Below are 21555 nucleotides of genomic sequence, written 5' to 3'. Positions count from 1 at the left end.
GATGCTGTAGGGCCACAGCATCTGTTGCGGTTGAGGAAGCTCGAATCTCTCTTGTGTGCCTGGACCTTGACCATTTGTATTTTCCCTCCACCCCCCCCCCCCCACCCCTGTCACAGCAAAGGGACAACGCATACCTTATCAACATCAGTCAGAGTAATGCTGTTACAGTGCCAGAGACCCAGGTTCAATTCACCACTGTCCATAAGAAGTTTGTATGCTCTCCCCATGACTGCATGTGTTTCCTTCGGGTGCTCCAGTTTCTTCTCACATTCCAAACACATATGGGTTAATAGGTTAATTGGTCACATGGGTGTAACTTGGCGGTACAGTCTTGTTGGCAAGGAAGGGCTTGTTACCATGCTGTATCTGTAAATATACATATAGGATATTTACCACACTGGCCTGCTTGCAAAATGCAGGAGGCTTCAAAGATTTCAGGAGTATCTGTCTGCAACTTTGCATCGTTTTTACTCTGGGATTGCTGTGGAGTTCTGTGCTGCCCACTAGTAATACTTGGGCCTGACAGTGGCCACACAGGCAGGTTTCTGTTTCTCTGGAGACGTAGTTGGAGGTGATCCAACATCTTCTACTACTCTGGAAGAGCCATTTTCTTTTGCTGACTTCAGGAGAATTTTGGTGCTTGTTTGAAATAAGAAGACCTTTGAAATGTCTGATAACTGTTCTGCAAGCACAGAAAACTGATGAACAGGAGGATGCTGCTGCCAGCAAGTGACAGCTTGCTGCCTTGTAGGCCCAGATAATTTGTATTGGCATGGATTAGGAGACTTTAATACCTGCTGTCCAGTCTGGATCACAGCTTTAAATAAACTGCCAGAGGAACTCAGTGGGTTAGGCAGCATCTGTGGAGTCAAGGGGATAGTCAACATTTCGGGTTGAGACCCTGCATCATGATAGAGTTTACAGGAAAGAGTGGCAGAATAAAGAGGGGAGGCAGGCAATAGGTGGAACCAGATGAATGGGGAGATGATGAAGTCAGGTGGGGTAGGGAAATGAGGGAGGCTGGGGTCCGGAGACTGTGGCTGGTGGGTGGTAGGTAGGGAAAGGGAAGATAGGGGTAGATGGAGGGAGGAGAAGGTGGCAGCAGGGACAGGTGCTGGAAGATATTGAGTGAAAGCGAGATTGAAAATGCGACAATCTGATAGGTAAAGGAATTGATATGTGGAACCTGATGAGGAATGGATGAGGGACAGATAGAACCAACTGGGGGAGAAGAATGAAATTGGGTGAAAGGAAAAGTGGGGTAGGCAACCAGAAGGAGCACAGAGATCATAGAAATTTAATGTTCCATCAGGTTGTAGTCCTTAAGCAGAAGAAAGTTGATGTTCCTTTAAATTAATGTTGAGCCTCATCCTGGCGATTGAGAAGGCCAGGGATAAACAAGTCAGTGTGGGAATAGGAAGGGAAGTCAAAATGGCATGCTGCTGGGAAGCCTGGATAAGCACTGTGAACAGAATGTTGGCGCTCAGCAAAACAGCAACCTAGCCTCACTGAAGTAGTAGAGGCCACATTGAGAGCACCAAAGGTGGTGCATGTAAGCCTTTGTCTGACCTGGATGGGCTGTCTGGATCCCTAGATGGTGGTGAGGGTGAGGGTTCATGCAGCAAACACAGCAGCCTGTCATCTGTCCAATCCCATAAGTTCCAGTTTCAGTGTGGAGCAGGGAACTGCTGCCTTCCCCCAGGATGGGACCATTTCTCTTCCTGGCACTGATTCTTGGACAATGCCCTTGCCTGTAACTCAGGGGACAATCTCTACTTTGAATCACCAGCCAGCTGTTCCAGGACAGGAACTCATCATGATGTCCCATCATTGGCATCTGCAGTTCACCCAGGTGAAAAGAAGGAGCCCTTCACCAGGCTGGCAAAACCACAAAATGACATGGTGTTCCATACTAGCTCCAAGAAGTCCAGTTGGAAAGCATTCAAAGGCAAATTACCAAGATGATAAGCTAGTATTTAGTACAAAATTTAATCTGGCACTGTTCTTTGCATAACCACTCAGTTTCATTGTGCCTGCTTAAGGAAAACTGGAGTACAGAACATCATTCACTTCCCTAATATATAAATAGAAATGCTGGAAACATTTGGCAGGTCAGGCAGCATTTGTAGATAGAGAGACAATTAATACTTCATCAGAATTGTACATGATCCAAATTCTAGGCAAAGTCATTTTAAAACAAAAACTATTTTTGAACTATTTATTTATGATCCCTATGTTTATACTTTAGTTTTTATTTAGCAGAGGGAGAAAAATAGTAGTTTTTGCTTCCAGTGAGCTGATTGTGAGAATTTCTTGTGTGATTGGTTAAACTGCAGAGATCTTTCTGATGAGCACCATTGCTTAACTACTGACTGCAAACTTTGGGCCACTTTGGTAGATTTTGTTTCTAGCCCAGTTTCAGTTCAGCACTTCAGTATCTAAGCTGATTAGGTGGAACTAAATGTGGATACCGAAACTCTACGTTTTTCTTGTCTGTCTTCAGGCTGGAGCCTTCTGGCTGTTGTTTGTGGACAGCTGCCAGAAGTAACTGTAGGCAGTGACCATTCCTGTTGGTGCATGTATTTGAGCTTGCTGCTGCAGCTGTTATACCACCTGCATAAGTGCAAAGCCTTGACAGGATTAAATGTTTTGGGCCACATTGGGGTTATGGCAATCATTTCAATTAAAAGTACTGACAAACTCAGATTATTGCAGATAAAGTGTACATCAGCACATTCTTCTGTGTGTTGGTTAATGTACATGATGCATTTCACTGTATGTTTTGATGTACATGTGATAAATAAATCTGAACCTCAATCATTTATATGCAGTCTGCCTTCCACTAGGTATGGGAAGAACAAAAAACATCAGACTCGAATTTAAAGCTACAGCTAAAGTTGTTGTAAAATGTTTTCATGCTTTTTCTCTATATTTAAATTTCAAAGTAAATTTATTATCAAAGTACTTATTCAGTGACTATAAAAAGCATTCACCCCCCCCCCCAGAAATTTTCATGTTTTATTGTTTTACAACATTGAATTAAGAGTGGATTTAATTTGGCTTTTTGACACTGATCAATAGAAATATACGTTCATGTCAAAGTGAAAACAGATCTCTACAAAGTGATCTAAATCAATTACAAATATAAAACACAAAATAATTGATTGCGTTAAGTATTCACACCCTTTAATATGACACACCAAATCATCACTGGTGCAGCCAATTGGTTTTAGAAGCCACATAATTAGTCAAATAGAGATCACCTGCGTGCAATCAAAGTGTTTCACCTGATTGTAATAAAATACCCCTGTATCTGGAAGGTCCAGGTGAGTCAGTATCTTGGCAAAAACTACACCATGAAGACAAAATAACATTCTAAGCAACTCTGTGAAAAGGTTATTGAAAAGTATAAGTCAGGAGGTGGATACAAGAAAATTTCCAAGTCACTGAATATTCCTTGTGATACAGTTAAGTCAATCATCAAGAAATGGAAAGAATATGGCACAGCTGTAAATCTGCCTGGAGCAGACAGTCCTCAGAAACTGAGTGACTGCAAGAAGGGGACTAGTGAGGGAGGCCACCAAGAGACCTATGACAACTCTGGAGGAGCTACAAGCTTCAGTGACTGAGATGGGAGAGACTGTGCATACAACAACTGTTGCTTGGGTGCTTCACCAGTTGCAGCTTTATGGGAGACTGGCAAAGAGAAGGCCACTGATGGGGGAAGAAACCTCACATGAAATCTCGGATAAAGTTTGCCAGAAGGCAGTGGAAAGCTCTAAAGTCAGCTGGAAGAAGGTTCGATGGACTGATTAATCCAAAATTGAGCTTTTTGGCCATCAGACTAAATACTATGTTTGGCCTGCACATCATCAAAAACACACCATCCCTACTTTGAAGCATGATAGAGGCTATATCTCTATCACTGCAGCAGACCCTGGAAGGCTTGTGAAGGTAGAGGGTAAAATGAATGCAGCAAAATACAGGGAAATCCTGGAGGGGAAACCTGATACGGTCTGCAAGAGAACTGCAACTTGGGAAAAGATTTGTTTTCCAGCAAGAAAATGACCCCAAGTGTAAAGCCAGAGCTACACAGGAATTGCTGAAAAACAACTAAGTTAATGTCCTGGAGTGGCCAAGTCAGAGTCCAGATCTCAGTCCAATTGAGAGTTTGTGGCTGGATTTTAAAATGACTGTTCACTCACAATACCCATGCAATTTGACAGGCTTGAGCAGTTTTGTTTAAAAAAAAATTGGGAAACATTGCAGTGTCCAGATGAGATGTGTAAACCTGATAGAGACCTATCCACACAGACTCAAGGCTGTAATTGCTGCCAAAGATATATTTACTAAATGCTGATTTGAAGGGGGAGAGTAATTATGCAGTCAATTGTTGTGTTTAATCATTGTAATTAATTTAGACCAATTTGTTTTCACTTTGACATGAAAGAGCTTTTTTTCTGTTGATCAGTGTCATTAAATCCACTGTGATTCAATGCTGTAAAACAATAAAACATGAAAACTTAAGGGGGAGGGGTTGAATACATTTTATAGGTACTGTATGTCACCATATACAAGCCTGAGATTCATTTTCTTGTAGGCATTCACAGTAAGTAGAGGAAACACAATAGAATCAATGAAAGACTGCCCCCAACAGGACAGACAAACAATCAATGTGCAAAAGACAACAAACCGTGCAAATACAAAAAGAAAATAAAAGAACTAACAATAAATAAGTAATAAATATCAAGAACATGAGATGAAGAGTCCTTGAAAGTGAGTCCATAGGTTGTTTGAACAATTCAGTGATAAGTTGAGTGAAGTTATCCCCTCTGGTTTAAGAGCCTGATGGCTGAGGGGTAATACCTGTTGCTGAACCTGATGGCATGAGTCCTTCTTCCTGGTGACAGCAGTGAGAAAAGAATACAGCACGAATGGTGGGAGTCCTTGAAGATGGATACTGCTTTCCTGTGATACTACTCCATGTAGATGTTGGGGAGGGCTTTAACTGTGATGGCCTGGGCCATATCTGTTACTTTTTGTAGGTATTTCTGTTCAAGGCCAATGGTGTTTCCATACCAGGCCATGATACAGTCAATATACTCTCCACAAACACATCAATTTCGTCAAAATTTTAAATGACATGCTGAATCTTCACAAACTTCTAAGTAAGTTGAAGTGCTGCTGTGCTTTCTTTGTAATGGCACTTGCATGCTGTACCCAGGACAGATCCTCTGAAATGATAACACCAGGGAATTTAAAGTTGCTGACCCTCTCCACCTCTGATCCTTTGAAGAGAACTGGCTCATAAGTTCCCAGTTTCCTCCACCTGAAGTCTATAATCAGCTTCTTGTTCTTGCTAACATAAGTGAGAAGTTGTTGTTGTTGTAGCACCACTCAGCCAGGTTTTCAATCTCCCTCCTATATGCTGATTCATCATCACCTTTGATTCAGCTGATGGTGTTATCAGCAAATTTGAATATGGCATTGGAGCTATGCTTAGCCTCACAGTCACTAATATAGAGCAAGACAAGCAGGGGGCTAAGCACATAGCCTTGTGATGCATCTGTGCAGATGGAGATTGTGTCAAACTCGGTCAGTAATAAACTGACAAACTCTTGCAAAAATGTATCATATGACAATTCACATCAATTTTCAATTTGTCACTGTGGATGATTAGCAAAATTCCCCATGGAAATTTCAGGGCAGGGTGACTGATTGCTCAATCTGCTCATTCATTCTCTCCTAATTGAGTGGAAGCCTTGCCATATTTTCTGTAAAAGGTTGAACACCTTTACTAAAATAATTGTTTGGAGAGATTTATTGTGGAGCTATGCTAATATCCATATTACTTCCTTTTTAGACTAAAATCATTAAACACCTTGAAACAATCATTATTGTAGTACTACAATGAGCTTTAATTATTCAGACTATTTTAAAATATCAGTCTATTTTGAGCTGACATGATGATTCCAAATCTGTTTCGTAGTACAAATATTAGAACCAAGGGCCAAAGGCTTTGGAAGTCTTCAGTTCTTTATAATCATCCACTAAAATGGAATTGGGCAGGCTCTTGGGCCTTTTGGACCCAGAGTCACGCTCCTTGTGCAGGAGTATGTGCATATTAACACACAAAGCATTGCAAATTCCCCTTTAGTGTGGTTTAACCACTTGTTGCTTGAAACATCAATCTTAAAGGAGAATATTCACTATTTCAAAATTGGAGTCAATTAAAATATTGCAGGTTCTATAGGATTAACAAATATCTGTAAAAATGGCAATCTGGATATCCTGGTGAAGGGCTGCAAAAGCAGTTTGACAGTCAGATGTCAGGTGGACACCCCTGCCCCTCTCCTCCAACCTAGGAGGAAATGGCCGAAAGATCGGTGCTGGAAATGAGGCATTGCAGATTAGAGCCCTTAGTAGAAAAAAATGTAATGACTTCCTCCATCAAAGTTAGTGGTACAGTTCTTACCATTTTTACAGATGCATCACAGCTTGATATAGTAACTGCTTTGACCAAAACTGCAAAAAATTGCAGTGGATTGTGGATGCACCCCAGTTCATCATACAGAACAACCTCTGCTTCATTAACTCTGTTTACACCTCCTACTGTCTCAGGATAGCCAATATAAACAAGAACTCCTCCCACCTCTACTCATTCTCTGTTCTTATTGGACTGAAGATGCAAAAGATTGAAAGAATGTGCAGCCAGACTCACTGGATGCTTCTATGATGCTGTAGTCAAGCTCTTGATTTGGACCTCTCATAAGGTAAAGATGAATTGTTGATCTTCCAGTCTACCTGAGAGACAAAACAAAAGAGCTGGTCATTCATTTCAGGAATTGGTAGCTGTGTGCACATGCTCTTGTTATTATCTTCAAGTTCCTCAGGGTGACCTTCACTAATAACCTATCATGGTCCAACCACATTGATTTCATGGCCAAAAAAGCAAACCAACACCTTTACTTCTTCAGGTGGCTTGAGAATTTTGGCACATCTTCACTGACCCTTACCAAGTTTTACTGATATGGTATTCCGTTTGGCATGGCAACTGCTTTGCAGGTGTTTGCAAGAAACTGCAGAGTTATGGACACATTCAGCACATCATGTGAACCAACCACCCCTCTATGGACTCTGTCTATACATCTTGTTGCCTCGGTAAAGCTGTCCACCCAATCAGACTCCACCCACCCTTGGTGTTCTCTCTTCTTCCCTCTCCCATTGGGCAGAAGATACAAAAGCCTGAAAGCACGTACCACCATACTCAAGGGCAGCTTCAGTTATCAGACTCTTGAGTGGACCTCTTTCATGATCAAATGGACTTTTGACCTTACAATATACGTCATTATAATCTTGCACTTTTTTGTTTACCTGCACTGCACTTTCTGTGTAGCTTTTACACTTCATTCTGCATTGTTATTGTTTTGCCTTGCTCTGCCTCACTGTGTTATGTAGTGGTGTGATCTGTACGAACAGTATGCAAGGCAAGCATTTCACTGTGTCTTGTACATGTGACAGTAGTAAACCAATACCCACGCCTTGTTGTGACCCTTGCACTTTATATTGTTTACCTGTGCTGCAGTTCACCTGTAGCTGCAGCACCAGATTTTGTATTCTTTTGAATGCATTGATATAATTAAGCGTGACTTGATTTGTTCTGGATGGCATACAAACAAAAGCTTTTCACTGTATCTCAGTACCTGTGACAAATGCTGAGGTTCTATCTCATGTACTGCTTCAATTCAGATATCTACAATAATTCTGCCATTGCAAATATCACACACTTACCTTAACATCACTGTATCACTCACAGGCATCTCATGGATTCAGATTCATTTATTTCTCGCATTTACTGTATATCAAAACATAAAGTGAAATGTGTTGTGCACATTAACAATCAACAAAACCTAAGTATCAGCTGGGGAGCAGCCCTCAAGTGTCACCACATATTCCGGCGCCAATATCACATGCCCACGATAGTCACAGAACAACATAAGCAGCAAAAAAAGCAACAACTACAGAACATCAGCGACAAAACAACAGCAGAATAAGCTCCGTTCCTCCTTCCCACCTACCCACCCATGCACACACACAAGACAGCCTTCAGTCCCAGGTCAAGCCACCTCTGGCCTCCAGCCACCGGTGGACATGCAGACTCACAGACATCGGGCCTTCAACTTTCCTAGTGGATCCATAAACTTCTGGACCCAGAGCTCCAGCCATCAGCCCTTGACTTCCAGTCAACCTTTGGCTTTAGTCTTTGATATTGACCATAGGACTTGCCAGTGATGAATAATGAGGATTCTGAACTCCAGACCTTACACCTGGACATCAAATGACCAGGACCCCGAACATAATGCATGAACTTCGGTCTCACCGACTAATATACCTAAGGTATCACCAGCCCTAATGCCCCCTGCCCACATGGAACTCTGATCCTTGAACCCGCCAATGATTTGTTGACCTTGGGGGGGGGGGGGCCACCAGCCCTCATCCTTGGCCCAATATTCCACCATATCTGTGTCGCTGGCCTTCGAACATGGAATATGGAGCAGAGGCCTAAACTCCATCCTGACTTCCAACTCCCACATCCCTGTCCTTAAGCCCTAACCTGACTCCTAACTCCCCTTCTTGTCTCCAAAATCATCCAAATGAACCTAAAAAACTGTTGCAGTCACAAATTCAATGGAGACCTCAGATCAGCACCATCTTGACCTCATTATTACTCATTATATCTCACATGCATTCACTGTTACTCAACCTTGGCATACATATCAAGACACATTCAGTTGCAACATGGTCCTGGGCAGGAGAAGGTTCCTAACAATTGCTACTTGCAGCAGTAAATTGGAGAGGGTCCCATCATATTCTAATGGTTGACAAGTACCAGCCTTGTCTTCCTCCTCATGCACAAATTCCTGTGTCTTCTGCTTTTGCTACACAGGCAAAGGCTGTATCCTAGTGATGCCAGATTCTGGAGCATACAGCTCATGACAATGAATTTTAAAGCTCTTCCTTCTATGCCCCAATCACCAGAATTTCATAGTGAGGATTCCAATAGCTTTCTCTTCTGTGCTCCTACCTGCTCTGTCCATTGTACAATGGGGAGGGGTGTGACAGATGGATGCAATTGAAGACTAAGGAGGGAGTGGGTAGTGTTTGTCCCACAAGAGCAAGCCTTCCACTTCATCCGATGGTTGAGATATGTTGGACACAGCAAACTATCTGGGAATGGAAGAGTTAAGTGTTCTTCATGGATTTATGATACTCATCATGAAGAATTTCACCTTATGGTTGCAGAGAAGTTTAATACAAAAGAATAATCAGACAGAACATTAAGAGTTCAGAATCACATGAGAAATCCCAAATGCTACGTGAGTGTTACTTATCTATCTTTGAACCTCGGGAATCCTGTAATTCTGGTAAACCTGATGCTGACAGCATCAGCTGGTGTCTGTATGGTGACATTACGATGAAGGTTGTTCTCTTTGAATGGTGCAAGCCAGTGATATCTTTAATGCAGTGGTTTCCTGCACGCTGTGAAGTATATCATTAACTAACAACTGTACCAAGAACAATCCATAAGGTAAAGTTAGGGTAACCACGCCTTCACATCTCCAGGGACAGGTGCATAAATGGGAGTTCTGCATGAAAAGGTGACAGGTTTCTGACACCACTGATTTAATAAACCTTAGCTTTTGAAGAGTTAAAGGTGGGGTGTGACTCCCTGTGCACTGTTGGCTAACAGACTGATATGGCAAAATCCCTTCTTTCCTTCCTGCTTCTTCCTCTGACAAGTCTGGCTTGGATTCAAGTCAAGCTGTCATGAAATTTCTCCAACACCTCAATGTGCTGTCAGTTCTATAGGAAAACAAGATTGCTCAACCAGACTGCCATCAAACTTAAAGCAACAATTTCAAATTCGTGGAAGGAACTGAGTTGGTCTGCATCTGACCCTCCACTAAAGCTATGGTTGTTGACATGTATGTTATCAATATTTCCTGGAAGTAGCATTCATGATGCATTAATCAGAATGTACCATTGAACTTCAACCTTAAGGATCTAAATACGTGTTGCATGGGTTTTATGAGTTTTATCCATGTTCCATATGCTACATATGCAAATACATCACGCATACACAGAAAAGCCAAGAATGGCTATCCATCTAGCATGATCTGTGTTATTTAGCCACATTTATGCACCACAAATAATTTGATCTCTTTCTCACTGCATGTAAGAAAAGAAGCTATCGTGAAATTTCTAACCATAATTGCAGAGTAAGACATTCACTCTTTAGTACCGAACTGTGGAGGAATAATTCAAATTTAGGTTGTGAATCTGTGATATTTTCTCTCCTCAGAAGGCTGTGGGTGCTTAGCAATTGAATATATTCAAGGCTGTAATTGTTGGAGTTTTGGACACCAAGGGGGATCAAGAGATACGGGGAGCAGAATGAAAACTGAAGCTTTGCCATGTTACTATGTCAGGCGGGACAGAAGCAACCGCACACAGCCCACTCCCGCTTCTCTTTTCCTCTGCTCCAAGCTGGCATAATAAACAGCACTGCAGGGGTTCTTTCCAAATATTTTAAGAGGAATACAAAGTTATTATGAGGTAATTACATTTTAAATATTTTATTTAGATTGAAAATAATGGCATGTGACTTTTGTTTCTATACAGCAGCCATCCACATTTGCTTACGCACGTGAAATAATCCAAACTCAGGGTTTTGGACTACGGGGCCTCAACAAGGGTCTGACAGCAACATTAGGTCGGAATGGTGTATTTAACATGATCTATTTTGGATTTTACTTCAATGTGAAGAATATTATTCCGGCAAATAAGGTAATTATTTGATCTGAATAAATAGCCAATATGAAATAGTGTAAGAGAAACCAGGAACTGTTAGTGTACATTTCTATTCAGTGGATTTTCATGTTGCTTTTGCTCTAGTTCAGCTCATTTCCTCATGCAAATCTTCAATTGAAGCTAAGGCATTACATATGTCACAATGCCCTAATTATGTTGGGCTTCAGGAAGAATATATCATTTGGCCATCTGTCATAGCTTTTCCTTTTCAATCATGTAGTTTACTAATCTCCCAAAAAGTTGCCCATAACTAATGTTATATTCAACTTCAGTGTTTTGCAAGTGTAAATCATTACGCTATTATATTTAATTATCCATCAAACTGCAATGGATGGCAGGCCTGCATAAATAATTACTAATGTAAAACAGAAGGAAGTGTGGATTCAAATATATCAACATAAAACATTATTGAAATGTCTACAGTGCAGATCTGTGCACGACAAGTCTGAGACAAGCAGTATTTTGAAGTAGTGGTGTACTGTAAAAATACTTCAAGTCAATTAAATTAGTTGCTGCTGTTTTCCAAAAAGACGAGACTTCAGTCACTGCTATAATTGAACTAATGTGGATTGTTAATAACAGGAAACTTCTACTTCTTGATAGACTGGATAGTTTAGACATGAAAGAAAAGCATGCAGGAAAGAGAACTAAAACACAGGACACTAGAATCAGGATTTTTTTTTTTAACCAAGTGAGATCTCATGTATAAATCAGTATTTTGGTAAATTTAATGGTGGAAGTTACTGTCATTTGTAAAGTATTCTGGTCAATTAGCTAATATGGTTGCTTGGATTTCTCATGTTTTGATACAGTAATACTAAGTACATTGTAAGGTCTAATTATACAAATCATCCCCATATGCCAAGGCAGTCTTTTTTTAAGAACTTTGTTTATAAATCCTGTGTGAGGAAATGTGTGTTTCAACGATTTAGAACATGTGTAAAAACACTAACAGTATGATTGTCAAGAAACTGAGCAAGAGTTTGGGGAACCTTAATGTGTTTAGGTAGAATAACAAAAAAGAACCGTGCAGATTTTTGATTAATTGGTATTCTTTTCTCCTAAGGCATATTTTACGTTCCTCTTTTCGTTTTAGGACCCATCAATTGAATTCCTGAGAAAACTTGGGATTGGATTTTTGTCAGGAACGATTGCTTCTTGTATCAATATACCTTTCGATGTAGCAAAGAGCAGGATCCAGGGACCACAGCCCAAGCAAGGAGAAATTAAGTACAGAACATGTTTCAGCACTATCAAAACCATCCACAGGGAGGAAGGGTAGGAGTCTTTTTATTTAGTTTGACAGTTGAATCCTTTTAACATTTGTTTTAAGCTTTCATCCAATTAACAACATGGTAAAAATTATGACCCTGGATGTCCCTTTATTTGCTATGGGAATTCACAAAAATGTCCAAAAATTTAGACTTTATTTTCAGATTTTAATTCTAATTTTAGAAGCATCTCACATAAAAATAAGTCATGGTACAGAGAGGGGCTGCAGTAATTATTTCAGTTGCAGGCCTGGAACAGACATGGTTGGACCATGTCTTCTTGTGCCATGCTGTAAAGGTATCTGAAATCTGAGTGGGTTTTTATTCACCATTAATTTAAATTAGAGAGCCTCCTCTAATGCCGAGAGTTCTTTAGGCAAAATGACGGAATCTCTTGGAACTTACATCACAGGACCTGAACCGAGATTTTAAAAATCTACATAATTTTAATTGTATCTGAGCTGAAGAAAAAATTAATTTAGACAAGTTTGTACTTGATTGCTAGAAAATGTAATTCCCATCAGTATAATTTAGTCAAATATTTCTAAAATATATTTAATGTGTGAAAATCCTTACATGCTACATTGTTCAGAAATTATAACATAGAAACAAATTGTAAAAATGGCTTGACTCATGATTTCCACCATCATATTATCATTGTCTTGTATAATTTGTTTCTTTAGGCAATGATGCCTTTTTCAGAGCATATTAAACAGAATTAATTTTTGTTTAAAATGTATTTCAAAGGGGAACAAGATTGAATAGATGAATATTTATTTCTTCGAATCTATTTTCAAAGATTTGAGTATTTTGCTTTTTATGTTAACAAATATATATATATTCTATTTGATAGGTTTTTTGCATTGTACAAAGGCTTGGTTCCTAAGGTCATGCGGCTAGGGCCAGGTAATTCCAATATGTTTATTGCATATACATGAACCAACCATGTTAGCTTAAACATTTTTACTTCCTTTAATAATTTGCATTTTAACATCCCTTACTAAGTTGTACTGATCACTTTCTCTGTTTTCATCCCAGGAGGTGCAGTTATGCTCTTGGTTTATGAATATTCTTTTGCCTGGCTTCAGGAAAACTTCTGATTCAAACAGAACAAAGATAACTAAAACACTTGCATTTTCTTTAGAAAAACATCATGTTACATTGTCCTCAATAAACCTGTGTAAACAGGAAGAATATTATTTTTCCAGAAGTTCATTTAAGTCTGTATTCAGAGCAAAGTGATATAAATGTAAAGTATTTTCTCCTGTCAATAAATTAACCCAGAATGATTAACAATTTTTACATTTCTGAATTAAACAAATATTTTGTAATTCATGTTTTTAATTTAGGTATTTTATAAAAATAAAATGTTTTCTTACAGATATATACAAGTACAGCTATTGATCTATGTCCTTTTTTAAAGGATTTAATTTTCTGTACATTGCTCCTGAACTTAACAGGTTAATAGAAGGCTTTAGTGAGAGGAGCTGTGAGACCTGTGAACTAATCTCACAACTGAAACATATAATGTACATTTTCTGAAAAATGTTTATGAATTAAATTAAACAGTTTTTTTACATCTTCATGGAGTACAGGTTTTTGCATGGCTACCCAATTACAGTTGTGGCCTAATTTATGGATATTTGCTACATGAAGTACTAATTGCCATTAAATAAATTTTGTATTTATAACATTTTCCACCACCATTATACCTACAAATAAAATTGATTATTTACATGGATATAAACTTCACAGCGAGCAGATGTACATTCATTTCAAACAGAAACTTCCTTGAAACGATCAGAAAAACATGTTAATATTTACCATAATTGCAGGGGCAGTGCTATAACCAAACCAGAGTTGCTTTTTCACAGTGGTTATTGCTATAAGTCCATTGTATGAGTCCATTTCTAGGTTTCACAATAAGCTTGAACTGTCTGATCAACTTTTAAAAACATTTTTTTTCAGGTCTTCAAAAAACTAACTTTATACCTAGCTGCGTTTGGACTTTTGAATGACCCTTTGAGCTTGCGTATAGAATCATGTTGATTTATTTGGCGGGTTGTTTGATTTAGTGTCCTCTGCTGAAGAAAAGAAACATCCTTCATAAAAAAATGTGAAATTTTCTGTTATATGTACATAATATTGACATTTGATTTATTCTTCAAGTGGCTAGGCATCCTTTAGCTGATGAATATGTTTTCTGGAGAGTCAAATGCAACATTCGGGGAGAAAAGCCTGACATGTTAATATGAAAATAAACATGACCATTTTATTTTTATTTACAAAGAAAAATAGTTTCTGTTCCATTAACCAGTCCTCCCTAACATTGATTATTTCTTCACCAAATAACTAAATTACAATAATTTGCCTCTTTATCTTAGTTACTTCAATATAATTCGTTTGTTGGAGGACGGTTCTTTATGTATTCACATCTCTATCATTGTTGAATTTTGAAAAGGGTGCACCAAAGGCAAGATCTTTCAATTGTTGTAAGGAAAATTTTATAAAAGGCTTTTAAAATTTGTCAGTCTTTTTAAAATGTTTAAGCACTGATCAAGGCAGCATATTTCAGTTTACTTTTATATTAACTCTGTGAAGATATAAATGATTTGAATGATTCACTCTATTCAAAGAGAGAATAAGCACATTAGAGTATTTTCCACTTAGCTGCCAGCATGCAATTTATCTTCAGAAGTAAGCTAATGATAGTAAATCCTTAGAACTTAATTTTATTTTGGAAATTACAGTTATGAAAAGTAGTTGGCACATGTAAGTGGTTGTACTAATTAATCAATATTAATATTACTGACAACTAGAATTTTGGAGAATCCACTCCACTGAAATATAACTTTTCTGAACAATGATTGCAGCTACCTGCTCCCAAAGAGACCACTTGCCACTAGAATATCTTGTTCAAGCAGACATTTGGAACAGTCCAAACCACAATAATTTGATGGGCCTGCAATCAATATTGTTCTATGTCTAAATGTTAGGAACCAGTGGCTAAGAGGAGGAATGTTTAAGAATCTGAGATCTCTTTAAATGAAATGACTTACATTAAATTCCACTCAGCATTATTCTCATGTGATAAGTAGCTCTTGGTTTCATCATCTCTGGATGGTTACAGAAGTGTGATTCGATCCTTATTATGCTTGCAAAATGACAATTATATTACCATCTGCATTCCATGGAAGACATAAATACAGGCATAAAGTGTGGGGTGGGTTTTGTTTTGTCTCATGCCGATTCAAAATCCAATAGCTCACTTGAGAAAACTAAATAAAGTTATTGAAATTGCCACACATCAGGCATCTCCTTTTGTCTGTGTTTATCAGAGCTATCGCTATGTTTGTTCTGATGCTGGGATTAAGACGCTGAATTGTAATTAAATGTGCACTACAATGCAGAGGCTGCAATCGAATGGCTACCTTCTCTAGCTGCTTGAATGCTTTTAAATGGCAGTGGTGTGGGAAGGTCGCAACTGTGCGTTGATATTGTGCTGCCCGCCGCATGCTGCCAGCCGTGGGTTGCCATGTAGCTGGAAGCAGCTGCACTGTATGTCATGTAGGGAGATACTTGTGTGGGTGGAGGATAAGGAGCCATACTTGAAGCAGAAACAAAGCTGCTAACTGCAGGCAAACCATTGGGACCCTGGAAGATAAAAAAAAAGTTAAATTACTTAAAGCTAAACATCATTAACTAAAATCTCGATATATTCTTTGTTATATTAGCAGAGTGACCCTCAAGTGCAAAAAATTAAATTGCTATACAACAGACTAAACTCATAATTTACATTTGATGGATGCAAAATTAATCATAAACCAGAACAACGGATCAAGTGTGGAATTACCCCAAAAGTAAAAAAATGGCCACAATATCTTAACAGTGTGCCAGAAGTGTATCATTCACATTCAGCTGGTGCAAATGCCGGTTGAATTTAACTAAAGTTAATATTTTAACGTGAATTTTGTATTCTACAAAAAATGGAGAAAAATATTGCTGTACGTTAAATATAATTTAATTGTATTAAGTAAATGTACAAAATAGGAAGATGTGCCAAGATTAAACACTGATATTATTTGTTTGAGATATCCAGCAAAAAGATTGCCAGTTTAAAAAGTCGTGGTGCTACTGGCACATGTTACACATTACACGTGTTAATGTGCAATGAATGTTTCAGCGTCATCAGTGAATCAAAGCAGTTAACACGCAGAATGATATATATATATATTTACGTATACACATACACATAATAACAAGGTGAAGGCCAACACAAAGTTAAATGGACACTGACAGTAATGCTCCAAATGTAGTATTCTCAAAATAAAATGTGAACCCAACACGTGCTAACTATACTCTCACGGTCTATGTTTTAAGATGTGTGTGTTCGGAATTGGAATTTATATAGTACGATAAAAATATACAATTCACAAAGATAGCAAGTGTTGGAACTGCTCTAACCCTACCACAACACTACCTGTCTAAATTGCATGTAAATACGGCGATTTAATCATTCCTATCGACATTTGAAAGAGCGCCATGTATTTTTGATTCTGTAATTAAATTCGTTCATAATAGCTGGTAAATCTATTAAATTTGTTAAATTAAATTCAACATTATACTTATGCCTCCAAACCTGTTAACCTATCTCGAGCGCTGATAAAACCCACAGATTTGGCCTTGTGTGTGTTTCGAACTTTTTTGTTTAATTTGGAAACTATTTAGCAATGTTCCCTTGTTACCGGAACTAAATGTTCTTCATTTGACAATAATATGTATTATTTGTGTTCCTGGGGACATACGCTCAATGCCTTTCTATCTCCCTCCCCGCCCCCCCCTCCCCCCGTACATTATCATGATGAGGTTCAGTTAACTAAACTTTTAATTACTACATTTTATCAAGATAAGACACCATTTTGCCGGGATAAGGGTCAAATAAACTCGGTGGAAAAAAAACATTTAAATTTCTTGCACAGTTTGTCTCAAATAATTACTTAACTTCTCAATGTAATCATTTTAAAGTTCTCTTCCGGTCCTAGTCCTATTCCATAGTCCTACTTTTATAACATACAGGGTACATATAATATTTTCTTAAAAATAACATGTCTCATCGGGACGACTGGTCAACTTTAAACAGAAGGGGTAGTAACATCAAAAAGATATTTGTGAAAGAAACCGGAATTGCACGGGGAAATGGCTCTGTATTGATCTATTTCAATCTCCCATATTCGTTCGATTAAAAATGTATGTATTGTATTAGATTATAGAAATTTTATCATTATCCACCATAAAGAATTACAGATTATTTCCCCGTAACGCATTTCTTGCCAATTTACTTTATGCAATAAATCATGGATTTCGTCGATTGCAATTGACAATCCCACGGTGGCCAATAAAACAATTAATTGTATATAAATTTCTTACTCTCTACTTTTGTTGTATTTATTTAGTTTTTTGTTCTCATTCTGCGATATAGCATTTCGCCCGTCTGAGTTATGGAAAGTTATTTAGACATACACGTATTAAAATACCAACTAGAGAGGACTTTGTATAATCTTCTTTATATTTTTAAAGAGGTCAATTTTTTCCCTCGATCTTAATTTTGCAAATTAATTAGAGGTTCCCACATGTAAAAGTCATTGCAATTTAGAATACTAATTACATATGGGTTGTAATTGTTGAAAGGTGTTTATTTTTGTAGTTTGGAGTTCTGTAAACGCTGTAATCTGTCTTGTTGAGAGGAAAGGCAAGCTACAATTACCTGAGTATATTTGACTTCCTGCTCCAGTGGGGACTTGTCCAGTCCATTCACTGCAGACTGGTTTGAGGAGTGGAAGTGACTCCTGTTTATACTGTTCCATTCTTCCACTTTAGTAGGATAAGAAGAACTGTCACTAATGGGAATAGCACCTAACAACAAAAATATTTATATGACATGACTTATATCTGAATACTTGTAGCAGACATGATATTTGCTTCTCTATTTCTGACCAGTGACTCCAGCATTTTGTGCAATTTGGTCCAGACGGCCAGATAAACTTTCTTGGAGAACAATTCAACGGATTGACTCATTTCTGCTAACCCCATCCGACGTGATCAAGTCCGGTTTACGCATCTCAGCCGTCTGCATTTCAATCGGATACGTCATGCATTAGTGAGTGTGCAAGCCAACACTTGCACATAAACTTTTCCACAAAGTGCCTTGCTATCACAATTTCAAAACTGTTTCTAATGTTTGATACTTACCAGTAGTACATTTTGAAGCGTCAACATCTTTTAAACGCGTAAGCAGCGTTTTCGTTGATTTTGATTTATTAAACTAATTATTAAAACGCACATTACAATAATGTTTCGATTAATGTTTCTAGGATGGCTCTAGTTAGTGTAAGTTGATCTGGTCAGTACTAAATCCTAACCTTTATGTTCATGATTGTTTGTACTGGAAATGAGCTACTAATCCTCCTACTTAAGCTTCATTTGATTTTCCCACATCATATCTACAGAATTCATTTATGCACTTTCTGCTCATATATTGCTCTGTAGCCCGAAGCGGTGCATTATTATGTAGGAAATGCAATTGGTGGTTTAATTGTGTGTTTCCTTTTTGACCCAGGACAAGATATTTTGTCGTGGTTTTTAAAAAAAACTGGCATTAGCAACTGATAGTAGTCAGTTATTCTTCCACGTTGTTTTCATTACATACGTGAATTATTTAAAAGTCGTGTAAATAATACACTGTAAAATATGTTTGAATGCATTCCGGGCATTTCCGGAAACTGGCATAACAATGGGTGCAATTTCCAACAATGGGGTTCATTGGCTTTCATTGTATGCGCAAAGAAAATATTTATATTGAGATTTAGGAGCGTCAAGCGGCTTCCAGCAAACTGGGCCTCAAAATGCTTTATACCTTAATTGCCAAATATATTATGTTTTGTTTGAGAACCAACGGAATAATATACTATATTCAGTAATTAATCGATACATCAATTTTGCAATTAATATAGATATTGAGAGAAGTTCTACCAACGTGAAATTATCTCGAAAAAAATAATTATAATCGATGTTCTCCCACAAAACCTACGGGGCATAAATAGCAGACCATTCTAATCAGTCGATCAGTGGGAGAGGAAATAATTATATAAGAAGCGACGTGGCTTTATTTTGTATTGTTGAGTGGGAAAACTGATTTCGTCAGAAAGGAGTGAGCAACATTTAAGTAATTAACTAGAATGAAGCGTTCAGCCCCCATCTAATGAAAAGTTAAAATTTAACTCGGTGAACATTTTGAAATTGTTTCGCCTAACAAAGCATGAAAGCAGTTGGAGTGAAGCTTTAGTTTTGCTGAGCTTCAGTGCAGTGGTCACTGATGAGAATGAAAAACGCAGCTTTTAATTTTTACTGATTTCTGCAAAATGATATTATGTAGAGGAAAGTGTGGCCAATTTAGATTTACAGGGAAGAGTGGGGTTAACGACTGGAACAGCTCGATTCCTTTTAGCAAATGGAGAATATTATTTGATAAGCCGATTTTGTGAGTGCTGAACTTCAGACAAAAGACGTGTAGTGTTAGCTGCTTCGGCGCGGCCTTTCCTTTCCTTTACGCCTTTAGAATGGAGTTCCGCGGCTTACCTTGCTGCTCAATTAACGTTCTGATGCCCAGAATATCGGAGACGGAGTGCGATGAAGGCCAGGTCCTGTGAATTCCCATGTGCGCTGGAATGGCGGGCACACCGGGCGACGACGGTATTTTTGCAGCGGCCGTTGTGATGGGACTGGAATAGGAATAAATTGCATTATACTGAAGAGCCGACTGTGGAGGCGGATGCGCCGGAGTCTTGCTCGACTCGTACTGATTCTGCTGGGACAAGTTCCCGATCTTGTTCCGAAGGATTCTGCTGATGGAGCTGACGGAGGGAACGTTGTACTTGTCGCAGACACCATCTGCCAAGAGTCTGTCGCGGATCTCCCACGCAAAAATCCCTGGGTCTCTCTGCTTGTATGCTCGAATGTGTTTGACCACTGTGGGGGTTGTCACTCTGGGCTTGCTCCCACCGATCGCACCGGGCAATATGGAACCAGTCTCGTTGTACCGAGCTAGGATTTTGCTGACACAACCATGTGAAACTCTTAACTGTCTGCTAATATCACAGGGTCGGATTCCCAGCTGGGCCAGTTCAACTATCCGCAGTCGAATGGCATTAGGCAGTGGTCTGCCGTTGACAAATACACCTCCCAACTGGTTTACCTCTCCAAACGCTGGCTCTGGATATGGAATAGAACAAGAGGATATATTCAGGGAAAAAAAGGCACAACTGCAGTTTCACTTTACAACACAGCACCTAACTCGGCAGCGGATATGTGTTCTGTGAACCAGCATCTGACAAGCTCTAGTTTGTTACGTTTATGGAGCGTATCCGTCGCCTGGGCCTGTTGTGATGTTCGCATACGCTTCAAGCTCGACCAATATTACAGTTCCTGACACTCTCTAACAGAAGACCAGACACAGTTGATCAAGTTGTGATCACCGTATGAACTCGCAAAAAAAACCGCTTAGTCGCCAGGAATTTTTATGCGAACGACTTGAAAACGGCACGAGGTTCACTTCTGAGTTAACTTGAAGTAAAACTATTTCCTTTACCCTCCGAAGCTTTCTGTTGCTTTAGTACACAGCACTGCAGAACCAAATTTAACATGGCATTTTTGAATTTCAATTTTATTCTCTTTCAACAAGTAGAAAATGTAGTAGTTATATTAATTAAAAGGAACTGAAAGCACCCTAGACACTGACGTTTATTTACCATCGGATTGCATTTATCTGCCATTTTCATGAGGAGGAACGCACATTCCCGAGAGTATTATTAATTGTACTCTCTTTCGGTTTACTGCGTTTGTTACGTGGAGCATTTTGCTCTTCCTCTTCATTCAGCACAGCTCCATACACGAGTTCATTAACGCTCTAAAAGCTGAACGCTGTAGATATCGTTTAAAAGTTCATCGTCACATGTTCGTATGGAAAACAATTTTCGGTATACCACTAGAAGTTCCGTCTACTTGCTCACTTAAGGCAATCAAGCATTATTTGATTTATTGCATGTATTTGCAATTGATAAGTGGCAGAAAATGAATTAGTGCTTGATCATGATCAGTGGTGCCTTTGCTGATAGCGATTTAAAATGTACAGAATGTAACTACTTACCCATGATGGTAGATACAAGAGCGATCCTCAATACTACTGCCTGAATGTGAAACGCTTACAAACAGAAATAAAATCCCTTGCAGTGCAGATTATTCGGGGTCCGCTTGTAAATGCTGCTTAAAAACTGATTTCACTTTCGAAGTTGCCGAAGAACTTTAGAGTATATATGTGCGTCCCTTTTTCTCGGGAGAGGTGGTTCGGATCTGCATT

The 21555-nt window shown here is 38.7% G+C and overlaps 2 protein-coding genes across 7 annotated transcripts in view; one reads left to right on the top strand and one right to left on the bottom strand.

The window, feature by feature from the left end:
* The window catches only part of slc25a21 (solute carrier family 25 member 21), a 395200-nt gene extending 376743 nt beyond the window's left edge, over positions 1-18457 (top strand). The window contains exons 8-11 of one of the 3 annotated variants that reach the window (XM_073040005.1): positions 10687-10848; positions 11969-12150; positions 12997-13049; positions 13182-13317. In XM_073040005.1, the coding sequence (XP_072896106.1) occupies positions 10687-10848; positions 11969-12150; positions 12997-13049; positions 13182-13243 (459 nt within the window). In that variant the 3' untranslated portion in view covers positions 13244-13317. Of the gene's footprint in view, positions 1-10683; positions 10849-11968; positions 12151-12996; positions 13050-13181; positions 13318-18140 lie in introns of those variants that run through there. The other 2 variants (XM_073040004.1, XM_073040006.1) reach the window with 2 other exon arrangements.
* Positions 999-21544, bottom strand: pax9 (paired box 9). Of its 4 annotated transcripts, XM_073039999.1 has the most exons (6): positions 21346-21544; positions 19779-20411; positions 17908-18056; positions 15575-15797; positions 6722-6804; positions 999-5234 (listed from the first exon to the last, which is right to left on the bottom strand). In XM_073039999.1, exons 1-5 carry the CDS (start codon positions 21347-21349, stop codon positions 6767-6769), a joined length of 1047 nt encoding a protein of 348 aa, XP_072896100.1. In that variant the 5' UTR covers positions 21350-21544; the 3' UTR covers positions 999-5234; positions 6722-6766. The 4 variants fall into 4 exon arrangements, 3 of the variants coding, with proteins under 3 accessions (XP_072896100.1, XP_072896102.1, XP_072896101.1); XM_073040001.1 differs by lacking the exons at positions 999-5234; positions 6722-6804 and adding an exon at positions 7794-7855 and having other exon boundaries at positions 21346-21543; XR_012098245.1 differs by lacking the exons at positions 999-5234; positions 6722-6804 and adding an exon at positions 13947-14227 and having other exon boundaries at positions 15203-15797; positions 21346-21542.
* Between the last annotated feature and the right edge of the window lie 11 nt (positions 21545-21555).

The sequence above is a fragment of the Hemitrygon akajei genome, chromosome 3 (genome assembly GCF_048418815.1).
Source record: "Hemitrygon akajei chromosome 3, sHemAka1.3, whole genome shotgun sequence".
Lineage (NCBI taxonomy): Eukaryota > Metazoa > Chordata > Chondrichthyes > Myliobatiformes > Dasyatidae > Hemitrygon > Hemitrygon akajei.
Note: the sequence above shows the minus strand (reverse complement) of the source record. Positions and strands in the feature narration are given on the sequence as shown.